At 55.7% G+C, this 17,745-nt stretch overlaps 6 protein-coding genes across 6 annotated transcripts; 3 read left to right on the top strand and 3 right to left on the bottom strand.

Moving 5' to 3' along the window:
* Nucleotides 1-1,830: 1,830 nt before the first annotated feature.
* On the top strand, nucleotides 1,831-4,643 carry G647_00564 (uncharacterized protein; the record flags this gene model as incomplete). Its single annotated transcript, XM_008723967.1, has 4 exons — nucleotides 1,831-2,637; nucleotides 2,722-4,005; nucleotides 4,055-4,489; nucleotides 4,542-4,643. The coding sequence occupies 4 exons, from the start codon at nucleotides 1,831-1,833 to the stop codon at nucleotides 4,641-4,643; spliced, it is 2,628 nt and encodes an 875-aa protein (XP_008722189.1).
* An 851-nt stretch (nucleotides 4,644-5,494) lies between these two features.
* G647_00563 (uncharacterized protein) lies at nucleotides 5,495-7,836 on the top strand (the record flags this gene model as incomplete). Its single annotated transcript, XM_008723966.1, has 6 exons — nucleotides 5,495-5,534; nucleotides 5,618-5,877; nucleotides 5,984-6,104; nucleotides 6,161-6,781; nucleotides 6,843-7,052; nucleotides 7,124-7,836. The coding sequence occupies 6 exons, from the start codon at nucleotides 5,495-5,497 to the stop codon at nucleotides 7,834-7,836; spliced, it is 1,965 nt and encodes a 654-aa protein (XP_008722188.1).
* A 1,843-nt stretch (nucleotides 7,837-9,679) lies between these two features.
* Nucleotides 9,680-10,315, bottom strand: G647_00562 (uncharacterized protein; the record flags this gene model as incomplete). Its single annotated transcript, XM_008723965.1, has 2 exons — nucleotides 9,680-9,977; nucleotides 10,203-10,315. 2 exons carry the CDS (start codon nucleotides 10,313-10,315, stop codon nucleotides 9,680-9,682), a joined length of 411 nt encoding a protein of 136 aa, XP_008722187.1.
* Nucleotides 10,316-10,945: 630 nt separating this feature from the next.
* G647_00561 (uncharacterized protein) lies at nucleotides 10,946-14,227 on the top strand (the record flags this gene model as incomplete). The annotated part of the gene is made up of 1 exon (XM_008723964.1): nucleotides 10,946-14,227. One exon carries the CDS (start codon nucleotides 10,946-10,948, stop codon nucleotides 14,225-14,227), a length of 3,282 nt encoding a protein of 1,093 aa, XP_008722186.1.
* Nucleotides 14,228-14,717: 490 nt separating this feature from the next.
* Nucleotides 14,718-16,155, bottom strand: G647_00560 (uncharacterized protein; the record flags this gene model as incomplete). The annotated part of the gene is made up of 3 exons (XM_008723963.1): nucleotides 14,718-15,917; nucleotides 15,981-16,058; nucleotides 16,090-16,155. The coding sequence occupies 3 exons, from the start codon at nucleotides 16,153-16,155 to the stop codon at nucleotides 14,718-14,720; spliced, it is 1,344 nt and encodes a 447-aa protein (XP_008722185.1).
* A 482-nt stretch (nucleotides 16,156-16,637) lies between these two features.
* On the bottom strand, nucleotides 16,638-17,249 carry G647_00559 (uncharacterized protein; the record flags this gene model as incomplete). Its single annotated transcript, XM_008723962.1, has 1 exon — nucleotides 16,638-17,249. One exon carries the CDS (start codon nucleotides 17,247-17,249, stop codon nucleotides 16,638-16,640), a length of 612 nt encoding a protein of 203 aa, XP_008722184.1.
* Between the last annotated feature and the right edge of the window lie 496 nt (nucleotides 17,250-17,745).

The following is a 17,745-nucleotide window of genomic DNA, read 5'->3' as shown; positions in this document are numbered from 1 at the left end:
TCCGCGATTGAGGATGGCATCGATCTCGGCTCCTGCCTCGTATACGGGACAGGTGGATGGGACTGAAATCCGGGCCACGCAATGTGGCCGGAGTAGGAGTACGATTATGTACTTACGCCACCAGTCTCCGTGGCCACGACAGCACATGGACGTGTCGACAGTGGGATCAAGTTCAACCACGCCTACCTCTGGTATGCCTTCAATCCACGATTGGGTCTGCAGCAGCAAGTGTTGACCTCGCAATTCAGTTCAGGAGCGGGCCGCAGAATGGCAGATTGCAGGGCGAATGAAGAGCCCGACGAGTGGGAATTTTTCTCCTCTGGGCCACGACACATCAGCATTTTGCTCGGGGACACCCTGGGAAGGGAAAATGCGACACCCAACCATCGAAATTTACCTTGCAGCGGATGCGCGTCTCAAACGCTCCGGATATGCAGCCTCAACATGACTGCTGGGCACAGGCCACGAGTGGCTTCGGGCTTGACTATTCTGTGACGGCTGCTGGGTCTGTTTCAGGATACCCAGTAAATGTGTGGGGTGGCGCGCTGTGGCAGCAATAACCACGCCTGGCTTGCTAGTGGTCTGCCAACCGCAACCTCCGGGTCGAGCAATATTCTTGTTGATCAAAGGCTTTGAAGCAGAATCGGGAACTCGGCCCATTCAATAACAGTCTTTCCTGTTGTTTTAGAACCACGTGGCGGGCACCAGAGTGGAAGTGAGTGGCGTCTCTTCGCTGAAAAGAGTGAGTTCCCGTCAGGATCAGCCAGAGATCGCCCGGAAATGTATCGATAAAAGCAAAGGACGCTGCGTTATCGATTGTGGCCGTGGCGTGCTAGTGCTATTGAATATGCACAGAGGTGGGGGGCGACGAGATTGAACCAGGGCTGGCGACAAGCAGAAGAGATTGCGCGACGGACAAGGACGTGATACGTATGATGACAGTGACGCGCTTCTCAGAATGCTGTTGCTGACTGTGGTCGAAGTGGGCTGCAGAAGGCCGTTGAAAGCCAGCGTTGCCAGTGCTATCAGTGCTAACTACGGAGTACTCGTAACCAGTCACGCCAGTCAAGCATGTGGCATGAGATGAGAAAGCCACCGCCTGGTTTTTCTGGGCTTGATCGGCCGGCTTGACCGCTGCCCTTACAAGGATCCAGGCGATAGGATGCTCAACAGTTGTCTGGTTTGCCCATGACGGTGTTTTTCTCATGATGGCTGCTCAAACACCAAGCGACAAATGGTTCACAGTCTGCTTGGTGAGGAAACCTGTTAGCGCTGAAGTACGGACAAGTTGAAAGACTACGACTGGAAGCTAAATATAATTCCCTCCATGTGAACAGGTCGCTCCATGGTCGTCGAGCCTTGTCGTTGGGCCGCCGGAGTTCGATGCGCGCGTTTTACCGCTGTGTGCTGCAGTAGCTGCGCTCATGGGCGTGGCACTTAGAAGCCAGCATAGAAACACACGCCCGTCGCCCACACTGTGTCTATCCGTGGATTGTCACTCTCTCGGTCCCCTTCGCGCTGCCTAATTAACAGCCAGTCACCTCCATCTCGGACTGGACACTGGTCAGGGCGCGGTTGTCGCTTGGCCTTGTTCTGATTAAGCGCCCCTCTGACTCCTCGCTACCCGCTGTCCGGAGCATTTTAGTTAAAGGTTGCAAGCTGGACCCCGGGCCTGGTTTAGTGCAGTGTCTCGCTGCCCGCTTTTCCCTGCCCGTGCCATACTTGCTTCGTCCAACTGGCACCTGCACTGCACTACACAGCACAGCACAGCACAGCACAGCGCAGCGCAGCACGGCACGTCTCTGGCAAACTGTACCTGCCAGACTGACCATGGACCACGACATTTACAACTCGGCCACATCCAACTTGACCACCTTCTCATCTTCCAAGCGACGACGCAACACTCTGACCAAGAATCCTCCGCCTTCTGCGTACCCCTCCAAAGGATCGCTCGCCAGGCACCATTCGGCTGCGGCACTCCAGCGAGCGCCATCAGCGCCGTCTCCATATCAGCGCAGTCACGACGCCTCCCAGTCAACCCGCGATTTCCACCACCGATCCCAATCCAACGCGTACGGCTCATCCAATTCTTCCCTCGAACACATTAGCGGTGCGCCCTCGCCCGTCGTCTCCTCTACCAACCTCTTCGCTGCCTCCGCCAACAGCTACCAACTGCCGCAGCACACGCCCCTCACGCCGCAGACCTCAGATGACCGTCACAACGACCTGATCGGTGCGCCATTCGACGCCTCAGGTCTGCTGTCCTCCTTCCAAGCCTCCAGCATGAACGAGAAGCAACATGGGGGTGGCTCGTCGCCATTCCCTGCGCCGTTGACCCACACTTACACCAGTCCCGATCTTAGATCTCATCCGCTCCGCAACTCACAGACCTTCGGTCCTGGAGCCGTGGGCATGATGGAAGTCACTCCCCCCAAATCAGAGAATGGCACGCTCAGTCCCAAACGATTTTCGGGCGATGGCCACATCAAACCTGCCGGGCCGTTTCGCAAGAAGAGTGGCTTCTCCAGCTTCGTCAATAACATGCTGGGCTCTCCGAGAACCATCAAGATTTCTGCTCCTGAGAATCCCATGCACATGATACACGTTGGCTATGACAATCAGACGGGGCAGTTTACGGTAAGTGGTGCAGTGGCCTGGTGATTATGGCTTGCTTTGTGCAGCACTCCTCCCGGCCTGATAGCTAACGCATTCTTTACACAGGGACTACCTGCGGACTGGCAGAGGATCCTGTCCGACAGTGGCATCACCAAGGTTGAGCAAGACCAGAACCCGCAGATGATGATGAACATCGTGGAGACATACAAGAACAACTTGGGTGGCAACGACGACGGGGTTTGGCAGAAGTTCGACCACGCGAAGCTTTCCGACTCTCCACAGAGTAGCAACAGCGGTTATCGGAGCCCAGGCACGCCCAACATTGGGTCTAGTCCTGCCCAATACTCGCCCATGGCCGGTGTGATTTCACCACCGGCAAGCCCTCGGTTTCCACAAAATCATGAAGGCAGTTTCGAAAATCCTCGAGCACCGCCGCCCATTCCAACAGGCCCCCCTGCGAACACAATGCCCAGCCTGAAGCAAGGCCAATCACCAACAATCATGATGCCGAACCGGCCTGCACCCAAAGCGCCTGCGCAGAGCCTGCGAGATCTGGCACCCACACGGCCTGCGCCGCCGCCTCCAGTCAGCAGAGACCTGCCGTTACGGCCGCCTCTGGAACAGTCAAGACCTCCGCCAGCACCAGTGTCCCAGCCGAACACACCACAAGCCTCGCAAGAAGAACCAACAGCGCCGAGTCGCTCCAATTCAAAGGGTCCTAGTACGACACCTCCACGCCCACAACAGGCGATCCAATCTCCAATCCAATACCAGCAACAACAGGAGCATGCGATGCTGCTGGCACAACAAGCGATTCAAAGCAAGCAATTGGACCGGAGCAGAAGCCAGCGTCAAGTTGCACCAGGCGCACCGGAGGTGCCACCAAAGATTCTACCTCAGCAATACAGCCCGAATGTGCCACAGACACAATTTGCTGCAGTGACAGCGGCCCCAGCCTTGGACAGCGCTCCACAGGTGGCTGCCGTGCCCCGACCCCGACAGAAACGGCAACAAAGTAACATAGTGGACGTGACGGCAAGGTTACGCGCAATCTGCAGCCCGGGTGACCCTACCACGAAGTACAGCAATCTCAACAAGATTGGACAAGGTGCTTCGGGTGGTGTTTTCACCGCTTATGAAGTCGGGTCGAAGAGATGCGTTGCAATCAAGCAGATGAACCTGGAACAGCAGCCAAAGAAAGACTTGATCATCAACGAGATCGTGGTGATGAAGGGCAGCCAACATAAGAATATCGTCAACTTTATCGACAGCTACCTGCACGATGGAGACCTGTGGGTTGTGATGGAATACATGCAGGGTGGGTCTCTTACAGATGTTGTGACATTCAATGTCATGAGCGAAGGACAAATCGCTGCAGTGTGTCGAGAGGTGAGTGCGCTCCGGGCAATGTGGGCTGAAGCACAGCTGACTGTCTTAGACCCTCTTCGGCTTACAGCATCTTCATTCGAAGAACGTGATACACCGAGATATCAAGTCTGACAACATCCTTCTGTCGGAAAGAGGGGACATCAAACTCACCGATTTCGGCTTCTGTGCGCAGATCAACGATTCGCACAACAAACGCACGACCATGGTGGGAACCCCATACTGGATGGCCCCCGAAGTTGTGACGCGGAAAGAATACGGGCGCAAGGTCGACATCTGGAGTTTAGGCATCATGGCCATCGAAATGATCGAAGGGGAACCGCCGTACCTTACCGAGTCACCACTGCGGGCATTGTACTTGATCGCCAAATACGGGACCCCGCGCATCAAAGACGAACAAGCACTGTCGCCTGTTTTCCGAGACTTTCTCCATTTTGCCTTGAAAGTCGAGCCTGAGAAACGAGCCAGTGCCCATGACCTGCTACATGTAAGTTTGGCGACCGCTTTGCTCCCAGATCGCTGTCTGACAAACAATGCAGCATCCGTTCATGCATAATTGTGCGCCGCTTACCAGTTTGGCGCCCCTGGTACAATCAGCCAAAGAAAGCAGAGCTGCGGAAAAGGCCAATAGAGGCAATTGACGACTGTCGTGATTGACTACCTGTACAATTATTGCAGCGAGGGTACGATAAGGTGGATCTCTTCCGACGGGGGCGTATTTTGGACAGTACGATCGCATGTTAAACGATTCAAGCTGTCGATTGATCGGCGAGGTGGTATTCGCGCGTCAAACGCGCCGAGAATGGTGCACAATTAGACGGCCGGACACGAGTCTCAAGCGGCGACGATTACAAGCACAACGATCGGGCCTTCCTCACCAAGAGCCGTTGATTCGAGACGGGCTCAACTGGCCTGTTTTTCTTCTTGTCCAACATTCTCCGCGAGCTCCCGGTTTACCGCTTCCTTCACGACCTCGAAAATGTTACGATGCACACGAAATGGCAATGGAGTTGCTGGGATAGGCGCCTGGGCGAGGGTGCCATGAGCGGTCTCGAGGCGACAAGAGCCCGAGACAAGATCTAGAGGGTCAAAAGTGCTGAGATGAGCTACGAGTTTCACCTTGGAACGTGTAACACCAAGGCGGAAAGGCAAGCAAATGAGCCATGTAAACGAGACAGCTCCTCGAAATCAATGAGCTATGGAACGATTTGTGTGCGTGGTATGTACTCGTACTGTGTGCTTCGGCGGCGTTGCCCGTTTTGACTCATATGAAAGTCATGTGGCTGTGCAGCACGGGAATCTGAGCTTCACGTTCAACCGCCACTTCGTGCTGCGTCATTCGAAGGCTGGACAGACCAGGCTGCGCCCAAGTATCTCGTGCTCCAAGGCAGATCAGTTAGTCGACGGTCATTCGCACCGTTCCTGCTCTCCGACTTGATCACGGACTCACTCTCTACTGTCTACAACATCCTCCATCGGAAGCGCGACCGTCATGTTTCGGACCCAGCAGAATGTATTCGACGATGTCGTTGGTAAGCTCCCCCATGACCCAGCCTGCGTGGACCTCGCTCGACCAAGCAAGCCCGCTAACGGTGACTTCTGCGCGCGCATACAGCCAAAGCTACCGACGAAAACCTGACCTCGGAGAACTGGGAGTACATCCTCGATGTCTGCGATCGGGTATCGTCCAGTGAGAGCGGCAGCAAAGACGTCGTGGCCGCCATGATCAAGCGACTCGCACATCGCAATGCGAATGTCCAACTCTACACGCTCGAGCTGGCCAATGCCCTGAGCCAGAATTGTGGGATCAGCATGCACAGGGAATTGGCGAGTCGCAGTTTTACAGATGCGCTGTTGAGGCTGGCGAACGATCGGGTATGTTTGGCCGTTGCGGTTCTCGGTAGATACGCTCGTCGCATGTCGGCTTATTCTCTGACGGTGTTGGGTGGGTGAGAAGAATGGTATGCTGACGGAAAAGTAGAACACCCATCAACAAGTCAAATCCAAGATTCTAGAGAGGATGGAGGAGTGGACAAAGATGTTTGCGAGCAATACGGAACTGGGCATCATGGAGCAGGCGTACATGAGGTTGAAGGCGCAGAGTGAGTCTGCCATTGTTACAGCCGGTATTCACTCGGGCTGACGGCGTGGTTCACAGATCCCAGTCTCCAACCACCGCAGGCACCGGTGAAGAGCGCAATCACAGACTATGACAGAAGGCGAGAAGAGGAAGAGCTCCAGATGGCCCTCAAGCTGTCCATCCAAGACAAGTCGGCCGCTGGTCCCTCCAGCCAGCCATCGGACGCACCGGCAGAACTGGCGGCACAGACACCCGGCGGTGTGCCGCAGCAGACAGTTCCTCAGCCCGTCCCCTCCGGCACCACAGCTGCGACAGTGTCCCGAGTACGAGCGCTCTTCGACTTCCAGCCGTCGGAGCCGGGCGAGCTCCAATTCCGCAAAGGCGACGTCATCGCCGTGCTAGAATCCGTGTACAAAGACTGGTGGAAGGGCTCGCTGCGTGGCCAGACGGGTATCTTTCCTCTGAACTACGTCGAAAAACTCCAAGATCCCACACCAGAAGAGCTACAGAGAGAGGCGCAGATGGAGGCCGAAGTGTTCGGACAGATCAAGAACGTGGAGAAATTGCTCGCGCTGCTGAGCACGAGTACGGGGGACATGAATGTGCGGGATAACGAGGAGATTACCGAGCTGTATCAGAGCACGTTGGCGATCAGGCCAAAGTTGATCGACTTGATCGGCAAGTACACGCAGAAGAAAGGTGAGGCCGGCTTGCACATAGAGCGTTATGGAGCACGCGAGTGACTGACCTTGTCTGTCAGACGACTTCCAGCAACTCAACGAGAAGTTCATCAAGGCCCGCCGCGACTACGAAGCCCTCCTCGAAACGTCCATGGCGCAATCCGCCGCGCAATATGGGAGACCCAGCCCAGCACCGTACGGGTACGGGCCTGGAGCAGGTGGTGGCCCTCCGCCTGGTCAGCCTCCAGTAGGAGCGGCAGGCTATCCGCCTCAGAGATTCTACACGCCTGGTGAGTTTGGCACCGCCGCTCCTGGAGCGCCGCAGAATTGGATCTAAATGAGGTGATGTGTCGGAATATAGATGGTCAGGCTCCCAACAATGCCGTTCCGTACCCTTCCAATCCCCCGCAACCTCAGTTAGGATACCAGCCGCCGTATCCTGTCTCCAGCCCACCCCCACAGAGCCACACGCCGAGTAATCTCAATCATCAGCCTCCTCCGCCAACTCAGCCAGACGGCTATCCTGCATACCCTCCCACGAACGCAGCAGGTCCCGTTCGTCGCCAATCCCATCCCTCCGAAGCATATGCCGGCTATCCACCCGCGCCGCCAATGATTCAACCACCCAATATATCCCAACTCCAACTACACGACGACTCCGGCAAAGACTATTCACCCAGCAACTACTCGATGGACGAAGCCTCGAATCAGCAGTCCCTGGGCCCGTCTGCGCCGCCGCCGCAATCTCAACCGTCGTATCCCCCACCTATGCCCCAGGGCCAAGCACCGACCCCGTCACAACCTCCTCAAACATCGTACCCGCCGCCCCCACAACCGGCCCCCGCAGCCTATGACTATCCACAGCCGAATCCCATGTCTCCTCCGCCGCCTTCTCACGGCCCACCACCGATTCCTCAGGGCGCAGCACCAGGGACGGATCCTCCGCAGCACAGGCCAGTCACGCCCTTGGCGCAGAGTTCGGCGTACCCGGTATTTTCGCCCACGTCGGGCCCCGGGCAGCATCAGCGACAGTACCAGGCGTATAACCAGCGGCCGACGAGTTATTATCGGTGAAAAGGGCCACGAGGACGACAAAAACACGAAGCGATCACGCAGGGACGGAGAAGAAGGAAGTGTGTGTGTGTCTTGTACTGATGAAAATGACATCGTCGCCTTACCGAGCGGCGAAACGCAGCAGTGCATCTTCACCTGGTGTGTGCGAGGATCTGGATTTTAGTAATGGACGGCGCAGCGTCATTCCTCCGTAGTATTGGTCGAAAGGGTCGCGTATGTACTGTTTGTACCCTTTTGCAGCCACAAAATGGGAGCATTCGGCGTGGCGTGGCATGTCAGGCGGTCAGACAGTCAGTCAGTCAGGCAGGCAGGCAGGCAGGCGGGCGGGCAGGCAGGCAGGCAGGCCTACCTAGGTAGTGGGGAGGGGGAGAGACGAGGAGATTGAGGTAAAATCGATGGAAATTCCATTTCCAGTTTGACGTCCGATCTACAGTAATACTCGTACTGTAGTCGGGCCATGCCATCAGCCTAGGCCCTGTCGCTGTCCAGCTCCAGCTCCAGATCCGGGGCGTTAAAGCATTAGAGCTCGAGAAGGCTGCATGTTCTCGGTGTCTCGGATACATATCTCACGTACGGCGCTGGGCGTGAGCCTGGACCTAAGCCTGGGCCTGGCTTGGCTTGGGGAATCGAATCGAGTTCAAATGGCATGGCATGGCATCGAATCGCCTCGGGTCGTACAGTACAAAGTACGTGGACGACCGGGTTGGTGTGTCGGTAGTGTGTAGGGTGTATAGGTGTATAGGTGTATAGGTGTATAGGTGTATAGGTGTATAGGTGTATAGGTGTATAGGTGTATAGGTGTATTTGTGCTAGGGATACGGGGTACAGCGTCTGGTAACAAGGTTCAGAGTAGAGGGCACAAAGTACAGGGCACAAAGTACAGGGCACAAAGTACAGGCTACAAAGTACAGGGCACAAAGTGACGGTGGTCATTGCACCAGCGCAAATACAAGTGACCCGGTCGATAAATCAAACAATCTACTGTACGGAGTAACTACGAGTATGCTGTATACCTAGGTATCACCAATCGGTACCAAATGCCGAAAGTGTCAAAGTGGGGAACTGGGAGAGCGAAGTCATCGGGACAGACAGACAGACAGACAGACAGACAGATAGATAGATAGATAGATAGATAGATGGACGGACAGACGGACGGCCTTGAGTTTGAGGTCTTCGATACGCGACGAAAGCAAAGGTGCATGAGAGAACGTCTGTGCTCTGCCTGGGTACCATCCGTGCGATCCTGGGACGGTCCTCACATGTAGTCAGGACAGGACTGATAAATACGGTCCACATATGTAGTCAGGACAAGGCTATCACGGCCCTCACATGTGTAGTCAGGACAGGGCTGGTAAACACGGTCCACATATGCAGCCAGGACAATGCTAATAAACTGGCTGGCAGAATAACATGGAACTGAGAATGCCTTTCTATGTGGGTGACAAGGATTAAACTGTATTGGCCGACTTTTGAAGTGCAAGACGACAGCGGTTTGGGTCTGGACGGTGTCGTTCAAGAGGGCCTGCTTGAGAAAAGTCTTGATTCTGGTGCTGCCGCCGGCGCCGCCGCTGCTGGAGGAACCTGTATTGCTCGCTCCATAAATGGACACCGTTCGGGCCGTGGCTTCCAGGTCTAGCCGGTAAGAAGTACCTGCTTCCGTCTCTTGAGTCCCACTGGTACGGAGCCAATGTGTAGGCTTTGCGTCGCCGATCGAGCCCGACCAGACCAAGCCAAGCCCGGCCCGAGGAGAAGATTGATATGAACTGAACGCCGCAAAGTGTTCGAGAGCACCGGTTGACTCCGCCGCCGTCAGGATCCGCGGAACGGATCTTATATCCCCCGTCTATTTCTTGTCTTGACTCTGCATGTATGTGTATCCGAAATATGCGACCGCTGCACCGACCAAGAGAACAGCGTAGGCGGCAATGCCGAGACCAGTGCCGGCTTCAGACCTTCCACCAGGACCGGCTGCGATCTTGTCGGTGGCTCCGACTTTGGGGGCTGGGTCGCCAGGACCGCGCTTCAGGCTGCCAACTTTGAGGCCCTCGAGGATTTCTCGTGCTTCGTCCGAGTGGCCGACGTCTTCGAATGCTTCGGTTGCGTCTTGGCCGCCGACGTCAAGGAGGACTTCTTCACCGCCCCTGTATTGGTCTCACTGGGTTAGTCTGCTGGTCATGACACTGGCACCGCTACGGGTCCCGATACAAGTCCCGATCCTCGCGTCCATAGGAGTGCCAGCGGCGGGCGTGCTGAGTATCGTGCTGTATGTGGGGCTCCCAGCCGGTGGGGGAAGATGCATGGATTTGGGGTATTGAGTGGCATGAGCAGAGCAGGGCAGAGCAGGGCAGAGCAAGACAGAGACTTACGGATGCTCGTCGACGAATGTGGATGCGTTGTAGACCTTGTCGTGGATGACGAGGTAGAGGTCCTTCTTTGTCGAGTGCTTGGACACCTCGGCGTAGGTGAGTTCTTCGGACATGATGGGTACGGTGAGATCTGATCGGAGACGGGAAACGAAGATGGGGTAAGCTCAGGAAGATGGCTTTGCACCGAGCTGAGGTGGACGACGGGATGAGAGTGAATGATGGACGGCGAGAGCAGGTCGACGAGGGCTGCGCAGATGGGCGGCAGAGAGAGAAGTGGCAGAGGATCAATTAATCAAAGTGAACGTGTGAAGAAGTGGACAGAACGATATCATGCACGCACAGACTCGGCAAATCAGAGAGGAGACAATTGCTGATTCCAACTCGATGCTCGCTTCCGAAAACTTACCGCATCCCGCTCGCTTTTCCCGAGGGGATCCAGTACCCCCATCGCTCGTCGCCCGGATGCCGCTTCTGTTCCCCTTGCCGGGCACGAAATGGGTTTCTTTCCTTGGTGGGCGACATAGTGCGGGCGCCGTTCCGTACCTCGTTGCAGTGCTGCGGGCTCGGTCAATACTACCGTAGTAGGTAATTCGAAGGGCGCAGGCCAGTCACGTGCTCACGTGCTCGGAAACCTGGGGCGCTGAAGGGCAGGAAGGCGACCGACTTCTGCGGGGCTGTCCATCAGTAAACAATGCGCTGAGCCAGTTCAAAATGCCACGAGAACCCCACCGGAGCTGACGACGATGTCTCGTCACATCGTGTACCAAGGTGTCACACGCTCGCATGATGCCAACGACGACGATCTGACCTTATTTGCTGGGCAGAAGCTCTGGTTCTCTCATGTCATCCCACAGCGCAGATGGCTGATCGAGAACGCGCGGCGCAATGGCGCAGTCATTGTGGACAGAGACACCGAGGCCGACGTGAGACTTGTCGACCACGCGAAGAAGAACAATGCCCCCGGAACACATTCCTACAAGTACGTCGAATCGTCCATCCGCGACGGCAGACTGGAGGACCTAGCGAGCCATGCAATCGGCGCACCCACACGAGTCGCGAGACCTATCGGCAGTAGTGTGACATCATCCAAGGGAGGGAGGACTCCTTTCACACCCGCAGATGATCAGTTCCTCTGGAACTGGTTGAAGCCGTTTGTGGATCGCGGTGGCTCTTGGAAAGGCAATGAGATCTACAAGCAGCTGGAAGAAGTGAACCCAAGACATACCTTTCAGAGTTGGCGCGACAGATGGATCAAACATACACAGTATCAGAAGAGACAAGTCACCGAGGCCATCGAACCCAAGCCTCGTGAACCAGAGGGATCAGCCGCAGAGCTGTCGAGGCCTGTCCCACAGAAGAAGAGGCGGAGAGAGTTGGATGACGATGGGGAAGCTCAGCGAATCAAAGATGGTCACGAAGAGCGCAGTGAGAGATCATTGCACTCGAGAAGGTCTGCCGCAACAACCTTTCCTGCTACCGCTACCTCAGTGAGAGCAATGCGAGATGGCGTTCAATCTGAGACTTCCACAAGCCATCGAATGAGAGCGGATCCTGTAGCGAAAACGCAGCCTGCCGCTTCCAAGCCCTTCACAGAGGAGGAAAGTGACTTGCTGTATGATCTTGTCGCGATCGTGGAAGGGAAGGAATTTGAGGACTTCGATGCGCCTTGGGAGGATTTCGCCGAGCAAAATGATAGCCACACCGCTGCCGAGTGGAAGTGTCATTTTGTCACGCAAGTACTCCCTGACTATTGCAAGAGAAATGGGCTCGCCATCTCAAAGGTTGCGCCCTTTTTGTCTCAAGAATCTCGAGTAGGCCATCCCGATGTCTCGGGGGAGCTTGAGAGTCAGACGGGCGGTCGCAGAGGATCGGATGCGGCGTCAAGCCAAGCTGAGTTGCAATGCGCTATCTGCTTCATTGACGAAGCTGGCAAGTGGCGGCAGGATAAAGAAGGCAGAGTTCTTTGCTATGATTGCTACAAGCTTGTGAAGGTGCATGGATTCCGACGGGCCTCGATGCTAAGAGCAGGACAGGAGAAGGAGGGGGGAGGCAAAGCCCATGGTGCAGAGGTAGTGGGAGAAAGAGAAGGTGAAGAAGCACACACGTCTCATATTTCGGCTGACGACAATCAACCTCCTACGCAAAATGTTCCAACCCACAGACACACGACACTTTCAACTGACATTGTCGAAGCTTCGCAAGGCGCAGATCAAATCAGTCCTCAACTGCGTCGCCGGACAAGATCGCCATCATTTCAACCTGATCCTCCTCCTTTCACTCGTCTACCCGAGTCTAACACCTCGAGAAAGAGAAGCGCGGGACGAAGTACACAATCTCAATCGACACAGCCCTCAAATTCGTCGAATTTAAACAGTCAGGATACTGCCTCCAGCGCTCAAGGACGAAGTCAAGAGGGGGAGTCTCAGGCTGCGGTGGCCGCTATGGGGGCGGAACAGTCGACAGAGAGTCATCCTCAACCGGTCCAACCACAAGTCGGCGCCATTGCCAAAGCCTCAATTGTTGGGCCGTCATACCGAACATCCTCAGAAGACACGCAAAAGCGACAGCATACTGAGCCAACACTTTTACCCACGCAGCGACACTCTTCAGTCAGCACTGATGGCTGGCCGTCTGGCCAACGACCTGCACAACTGGTCAGCACCGATTCCTGGAGAAAGAGCGAGAAACTGCCTGCGTTAATATCGTCGCCCACATTGACGTCGCCGTCAGGACAGTTTGAGACACAAGTGGGTGGCACTTCATGGCTTTTTGTTTCAGAGGCTGAAGATGACGACAAGTCCGATGGGGAGGAAGACGTTAGCGGTAGACTTCTTCGAGGCGCTGATGGCAGGCAAGCCTCACCTCCTACTAAGGTGCAATTATTCAGCGACAAACCAGGACCCAATGTCCAGTCGTCCTCGGAGTATGACCTCGATGAGACGGACGAAGATGTCGAAGTTGACTTCGCTGACCTCGTACCGCCGAAAAAGCGGCAAAGATCGGAAGGGTTTGAGACCGCCCAAGAAACACCGGAAAACTATGAGACGGCACAAGAAGAACAAACCCAACAAGACACAATTCAACGTGAATGCAGGCAGGCATCGTCCGACCAACTCACCAACGACGAGGTTTTCGACCTGACAGAGCTCCCTGACCCGCAAGGAGGATTCGAAGCATACGGCGTTGGCGCCTCAGTCATGCCTCCAGACGATGAAAGTATCAATGCTTTGGACTCTGCCGAGCATCCCATCACCAAAGGGGGAGACCGGGAGGAGTCACTCGAGATCAAGATCGAAGACGAAACCTGGCTGGAACCTCGCCATAGGGCCATGCTGCCACTTGAAGATCCACAATATCGCTCGAATTCCAGTGCCGAATTATTTGAAGAGCCTATCGAGGGGCAAGAAGGAACAGGGGAAGCCGAGGGGCACTACATAAAACAAGAGGATGAAAACGAAGAGGCACAGTTGCAGAAGGAGAAGCGGATTGCAGCACAGCGTCAGGAAGCACAACACCCAGAAGCAGAGCCTCAAGACGCACGATGCAAAGTAGAACAAGCCCGAGAACCAGAACAAGCAGAACAAGGACGAAGTTCAACAACATCAGTTCCAGAGCAAAAACACCCTTTGTCTACTCACGAGCACCCGATGGACAAGTGGTTCGAAGAGCAACGCAAGTCCTACCTGACCACGCGTGGCTGCGAACAAGTGCTTCTCAAAGCTGCCGAATCCACCACCTTCCAGTGGGAGCTCGCCAGCACCATTGTACCCATCATGCTCAGTAACCGCCGGTCCCACATTTCTCGCCTGCGTCGCCAACGTGGAGGCAAGAAGATCTCAACGGCAGAGTTCGCAACGTTCGACTGCGACAAGTTCCTGCCTCGGGATATCCAAGGCGTGTGGACTGGTGAGGACGACAAAGACTTATGCAGTAAGGACGTGGAAAGGCAGAATCGCGTGCTGGGAAAGCACGGCCGCCGAAGCTGTGCCGCCAGATTTGAGTTCTTGAAGGATGCCTCTGACTAGAACCGAACGATTGCGCCCTACACGGGAGCGAGAGCAGGTTGTCTCCAATTTAACGAAAGATGTCTCTTCTGTGTGATCATGAACGGGATCTGTGCTCTGTGGTCTCTTGCATGTTGCACGATTGATGGTTTATACTCCTGAATGGTCTATCATGTGCCTTTAGCAGCAGCTGCGTTGCAATCACCCTCGGTCGGATTCATGGAGCGGGAAGGGGAATGCTCGAGCCACTCCGTCCGTACCCTCATTGACTACCTTAGCTAGTAGAAGTAAAAGTAGCAAGCAGGCCCGCAAACAATCCCGACACAATTTTGCTGCCTTTAGCTTGGTCTCGCACGCCTGGACTGCTTTTCTCTCTATCACTTTTCCGGCCTAGAACACCTGACTAAAGGGGGGGTTGGGGTTGGCTTTTGGGTGGGAAAAGATTCGTGCTCTCGACGCAAGAATTACCCATCGTCCATACCCAACGAAAGGACGAAACCCCACACCTCACTTACATGATGACCTCGTTGGCGACATCGCGCTTCAACTCCTTGTAGGGTAGGCAGATGCAGTTCTGGACGCGGACCTCGTCGCCGACGCCGCACTCCTTGCCCAGGATGGTGATGCTCTGGACCTTGACGCCGTTCTTGATGATGGTGGTGTTGTGGCTGGTGATCGGGGTGGCCGTGCCCTCGACGCGGGCCCACGCGCCGACGCGACTGTTCCAGCCGATGATGGCGTAGAGCACACAGGCGTCGTGTTTGATCTCGGCCTCGTCGAGGACGATGGCGTCCTTGACGCGGGCGCCCGCGCCGATGACGGCCTTGGGCCCGACCGAGACGTTTGGGCCCAGCTTCGCGGTGGGGTCGACCTGGGCGGTCGGGTGGATGAAGACGGGCGGCACGATGGTCGCGGACGGCTTGGCGATCTCGTCCGACTGCGACTGGAAGGCCTTTTGCAGGTAGAGGGCGTTGGCCGGCACGGCGGAGCCGGCCGTCTTGATCTGGCGCCAGAAGTCCTTGGTCTCGTGCACGAAGAAGCGGTTGCTGTCGGCGAGTTCGGGCAGGATGTCCTGCTCCAGGCGCATGACTTCGTTGCGCTCGCCGTCCTCTTCCGGGTCGGCCATGAAGGACGAGTCCAGGTTCTCCGACGAGGGGTAGTTGATCATGCGCGGGCGTTCCGTCTTGCGCTTGATCGCCGTCTTGATGGACGGGAAGATGGCGTCCGTGGCGAACAGGTACACGCCGCAGTTGATCAGGTTGGAGATGTGCGACTCGGGCTTCTCGACGTAGTGCAGCACGCGTTTGGTGTGCGTGTCCGAGACGATGCAGCCGAAGTTGGTGGCCGCCTCGTTGCTGACGCGCGTGCCCAGGATCACGGCTTCGGCGTCCTTCTCCTCGAACAGCTTGAGCATCGCTTCCAGCGGGAAGGAGCAGCAGACGTCGGAGTTGAGGACGAAGAATCGGTCCGGCCGGCCTTTGAGGATGGCGTCGCGGAAGTGGTAGAGCCCGCCGGCTGTGCCCAGCGCTTGGTATTCGCGGAGATAGGTGATTTTGAACTGGGGGAACTCTCTTGACGAGTCCTTGATGAAGTCACGGAAGACATTCTCTTCATAGTAGCCGATCAGGATGACTTCCTTGATGTCGTCGACTTTGGACACCGCCTTCAGGCAGTGCCAGATGATGGGATGGCCGGCAACATCGAAGAGAGGCTATGGAACAAAAGTTTGATAAGCGAGGAGCAGCGCAGCGGGATTGATTGTCGACTCACTTACCTTGGGGACATCGAGACTCAACGGTCGAAAACGGGTGCCTCGAGATGGACCACCGACCTGGCACTGCTCAGTCGAGTCCTAATTCGTGATGCTGATGTGCCAAGCTTACCAGAATGACCGCCTTGGTGAGAGACTGCTGGCCGCCAGACTTGCTGCGCGACGGCACTTTCAACATGTTGGGATCGTCAATGTCAGTCGAGACACCTGAGGAAATAGATGGAGACGATATCAGCCTCCGCGATGGTTCACTTGGAATTACAACAATTCGCAGTTCTGAAGGGACTGCAAGGGCTGAATGAAAGCTGAGGCCACGGGTTCACTTCACTTTCTTTTCACCGCAAATCGCCAGCCAGTCGGTCCAGGCGTGACGCCCTCAACGGCTGCCAAGGCGCTAATCCCAGTCGGGCTCTATGGCGTTTCGCTGCCCCTGAGTCTGGCTAAACTGCAGCGGCGGTGAATATGCGAAATTCGTCGACTGCGTTTGTATCATGTGCTCTACGCCAGCCACGTGCGCACGTGGAGAAATGCCTCCCGATATGGAACACCGTGAATATTCTCGTCCGCTTGCGGGTACGGAGGACGGAGTAGATGCAAGGTATGTAGTATCATAACATGAAGCGGCGCGCTCTGTGGTAGCAATGTCGTCAATCATCAACTTCACACTCGCTCCTTTTTAATGTCCTCTTCCGACAGTTCTCGTTGCACACCGGTCTGAGCAACGCCGCCGGTAAGTGCTGCGGTGCCAACTTCTTTCATGAATCCCAGGGTTGAGGTTTCCTTCTTCCAATACACGATATACTTGCTCTGGACCTCAATCAGACTCATTCGGGGGTCCTTCCATGTTCCATCGTGCACGCCATCTTTCAGGTCGCCGAACCAGGCCGACACTGCGGGACTGTACAGTTCCTGGATGCGAGGGTCGTCGTTGCTGGTGGCCGTGGCAGTTCCGGTGATGGAGATCCAATCCTGCGTCTTGCTGTCTTGGAAGGTAATCTGGACTTCCTTGTTCTTCTCCATGTCCGAGAACTTCCGTGAATGCTTGTTGGCGAGGTACAGAATGTCGGGTCCGACGCGTTTCGCAACGCCCATGGAGCGGCCTACAGGTCCGACGCCTGCACGGTACGTGCTGAGGATACTGATCTTCTTGCCGTCGATCATCTCGTACAGTTCCTTCCATTGCTGCTCTTTGGGTGTTTCGCGGTCGTATTGTTTCGCGACCGAGGGGTCGGTCTCCGTGTTGACCTCGTTGGCGTGGAGTGGCTCCGGCATGCTGGGACGTATTGTTGCACAAATGTTTCGGGCTTGGGAATGTTTTGTAAGAGCACAGCCGAATGGATTGCGAAATGATGTGAGTGTTGGGGGACGTGTTGGGGCGAGCAAGATCCTGGCGATTGGAATTCGAGACATTTGCAAATTGGCGAAATCTGGCACAGCAGATCTACTTATTCCCAATGGCTTGATGAAATCATCTGTACCTACATAACAGCATGACGAAACCATCAACCATGGTTTGCCGCATGGGAACTCGTACAAGACTCCCTACGGCATAGATTGACCAACGACGAGTGCAGCTCGGCAGCAGCCGAGCGGTGGGTTGCGCCCTGCTCCAAGCACAAGGCGTGTTTCATACCTGGGCCATGGATCGATCATGTCGCTGTACAAGGTATTTGCGTGGCAACGGCGGTTGGCTGTTTTGAATGGATGGATGCATTGGTGGAGCGAGAAGTGGTGACGACAACGAGTCACCCTTGGATCCTTTGTGCCA

Source organism: Cladophialophora carrionii, assembly GCF_000365165.1.
Source record: "Cladophialophora carrionii CBS 160.54 unplaced genomic scaffold supercont1.1, whole genome shotgun sequence".
NCBI classification, from domain to species: domain Eukaryota; kingdom Fungi; phylum Ascomycota; class Eurotiomycetes; order Chaetothyriales; family Herpotrichiellaceae; genus Cladophialophora; species Cladophialophora carrionii.
The sequence above is the reverse complement of the archived record's forward strand: the minus strand, read 5'-3'. Positions and strand labels throughout refer to the sequence as shown.